Raw genomic sequence first — 2,892 nt, 5'->3', positions numbered from 1 at the left:
TGTGAGGTGAAATCTCATTGTGGTTTTGGGTTTGCATTTTCCTAATGATTAGTGAAGTTCAATATCTTTTCACTTGCCTATTGACCATTTGAATGTCTTCTGGAAAAATTTCATTTTAGTTGTTCTGTCCGTTATAAAATCAGATTGTTTATACTTTTACTGCTGATTTATATGAGTTCTGACATATTTTGAATACTAACTTAATTTTTAATGATAAATTTTGAATAATTTTCTTTGTAGATTCTTTTGCAAGATTTGCAGAAGAGGTCACTAATGAACATTGGTAGGAAAACAAAAACAAGTTCACTCCTCACAGGTCATCGGCCTGGAGGTAAGACTGGAATCAATACCCATAGCATTTTATTGTCATTATAAGAAGTTTAGGTCCGAGTTAAACTCAAAATGCCTATAATATAATAAGGACATTTTGCATTCACAGATTAAAAAAAAGCAATGTAGGTTATGCATAAGGCATCCTAAAATTTGTTGAGTACATAAGACATGCTTGAGTGTAGAGAAATTTGAGATCAGTGAGGTTTGGGGCATTTAGTTGAAATGTTATTAAGGAGAATTATATAAAAATTGTGCTTTACATAAAGGAGGAAATGATTTAGATATATGGACAAAAATAAACAATCATAGAGAGTCATTGTTTATGAAAATGGGTATGACACTGGAAAAAAGAATAAAAGAGGTAATAATAAATGGATATTTTTTTCCTTAGCTATCCAAGATTTCTGTCCTTAAAACTGAATAGACATCTCTTTAATCTTAGTGTTCTTTATACAATTCTAAAGTATAATATTAACATACCTATTATATGCTTTTTTAAAACAAGCCCTTAAGTGGAAGCATATACGACACTTTTAAACATTGGATAGATATACTTAAATTTATTTTTTAAATCTTTAATATACATCTTGACAATAAGCTTCTTTGAGAGTACTGAAGAGAATATAGGTACCCTAGATTTGTTCACTATACTCGTATAAATTCATAAAGACAAACCTTTTCCTCTGTAGACCTTCTCCACGTAATTAGAAAAATAGTCTCCTGAATCCTAAGTTTCAGATTTGAGGTCACAGAGGCTGACATCTTAGAAGAATGTCTATCCCCTAAGAAGGCTGTGCACCTGTATCACAGAGACGGAGAAGCTGGAGAAGCTCCTCCTTGTGATGTAAAATGAAAAATTTGAAGAGAAAATTATGCACATTCTAAATTAGAGTTTTCTATCCCCATAATTCCTGTCTCAGCAGGTAACACAGAGATGACTGAGGACAACTGCTCCTTGACAACCGAGTTTATCCTCACAGGATTTACCGATCACCCAGAGCTGAAGACCCTTCTGTTTCTGGTGTTCCTTACTATCTATCTGATCACCATGGTGGGAAACCTTGGTCTGGTGGCACTGATCTTTACAGAGCATCGTCTTCACAAACCAATGTACATCTTTCTGGGTAACCTCGCTCTGATGGATTCCTGTTGTTCCAGTGCCATCACCCCTAAGATGCTACAGAACTTCTTCTCTAAGGACAGAATGATTTCCCTGTATGAATGCATGGCACAATTTTATTTTCTCTGCCTAGCTGAAAGTGCAGATTCCTTTCTCCTTGCAGGAATGGCCTATGATCGCTATGTAGCCATCTGCAACCCACTGCAGTACCACACCATGATGTCAAAGAAACACTGCATTCAGATAATCACAGGGGTCTATGTAGCTGGATACCTGCATCCTATGATTCATGTTGGGCTGCTGTTTAGGTTAACATTCCGTGGGTCTCATCAAATCAATCACTTCTTTTGTGATGTGCTTCCATTATACCGGCTCTCCTGTGTTGACCCTTATATCAATGAACTGATGATATTTATCTTTGGAGGGTTAGTTCAAATTTTCACTGTCCTCATTGTAATAATTTCTTACCTTTTCATCCTTTTGACAATTTTCAAAATGAAATCCAACAAGGGCAGAGGGAAAGCCTTATCTACTTGTGCATCCCACTTTCTCTCTGTCTCGATATTCTATGGTTCTCTTCTCTTCATGTACATTCGACCAAATCCAGTTAAAGAAGAAGACAAAGATATACCCATTGCTATTTTCTATACTTTAGTGGTTCCTTTATTAAACCCTTTTATCTATAGTTTAAGAAATAAGGAAGTAATAAATGTCATGAAAAAAATTATGAAGATGTCATAATGTTCTGAAACAATTATCAAGACCTGTGGATAACTGACTTTAATCTGATAAAACATTTTTCCAAAATAACGGAACAACGAGAAGTGGGAAATGGCCACTTTGTATATAAAATATGAAATTACTAGTGTTTGAGTCATGCTTAGTGTATGAGTCCAATAAATATGTTAAGAAGGGAGATATTCTATTAAAATATATTCCCAAATCCAACCCACCAGATTTTACCAGGAATTAACTAGATGGTTAGTCTTGAGGTCACAGAATGTTTCAGGCTATAATTAGTTCCACCACAAACTGTTTCTTTTAGAGTATAATTAGTTACAATTTTCAGCAAATCCAACAAACTGTAGGAATACAATTCATTGTGTACAAAGTCACCTCATTGAATATTGTTACAAAATTTCTGGATCCTAAATCATAATCTAAAAATGGCCCCCACATCTTAAGTTCTCAGAAATTAATTTCTCCTTAAGCCACACTGTGTGACAGGAGTAAACGATATATTTCCATCTGAATCTCAGTTCTGAATTTGTACAAGAGACTGTGTTTGAATATGGATTCATGCATGATACGTATTCTCTAATCAATAAACAATTTCTTCTTTGTTAGTCAATTGTTGATTAAGTTCACTAAAATAGCGTGTCTGAATACATTCATAATTTAGCAGTCTATAGTGAACATGGTGCTACTTATATTGCCAT

At 34.4% G+C, this 2,892-nt stretch overlaps 1 protein-coding gene across 1 annotated transcript; it reads left to right on the top strand.

The window, feature by feature from the left end:
* LOC110256289 (olfactory receptor 5K3-like) lies at positions 1,268–2,194 on the top strand. The gene has a single exon (XM_021069367.1). It carries the CDS (start codon positions 1,268–1,270, stop codon positions 2,192–2,194), a length of 927 nt encoding a protein of 308 aa, XP_020925026.1.

Source organism: Sus scrofa, chromosome 13, assembly GCF_000003025.6.
Source record: "Sus scrofa isolate TJ Tabasco breed Duroc chromosome 13, Sscrofa11.1, whole genome shotgun sequence".
Lineage (NCBI taxonomy): Eukaryota > Metazoa > Chordata > Mammalia > Artiodactyla > Suidae > Sus > Sus scrofa.
Note: the sequence above shows the minus strand (reverse complement) of the source record. Positions and strands in the feature narration are given on the sequence as shown.

What these genes read in the sequence shown, in the direction of transcription:
- LOC110256289 (XM_021069367.1), top strand. Translation starts at nt 1,268, where the DNA reads ATGACTGAGGACAACTGCTCCTTGACAACCGAGTTTATCCTCACAGGA.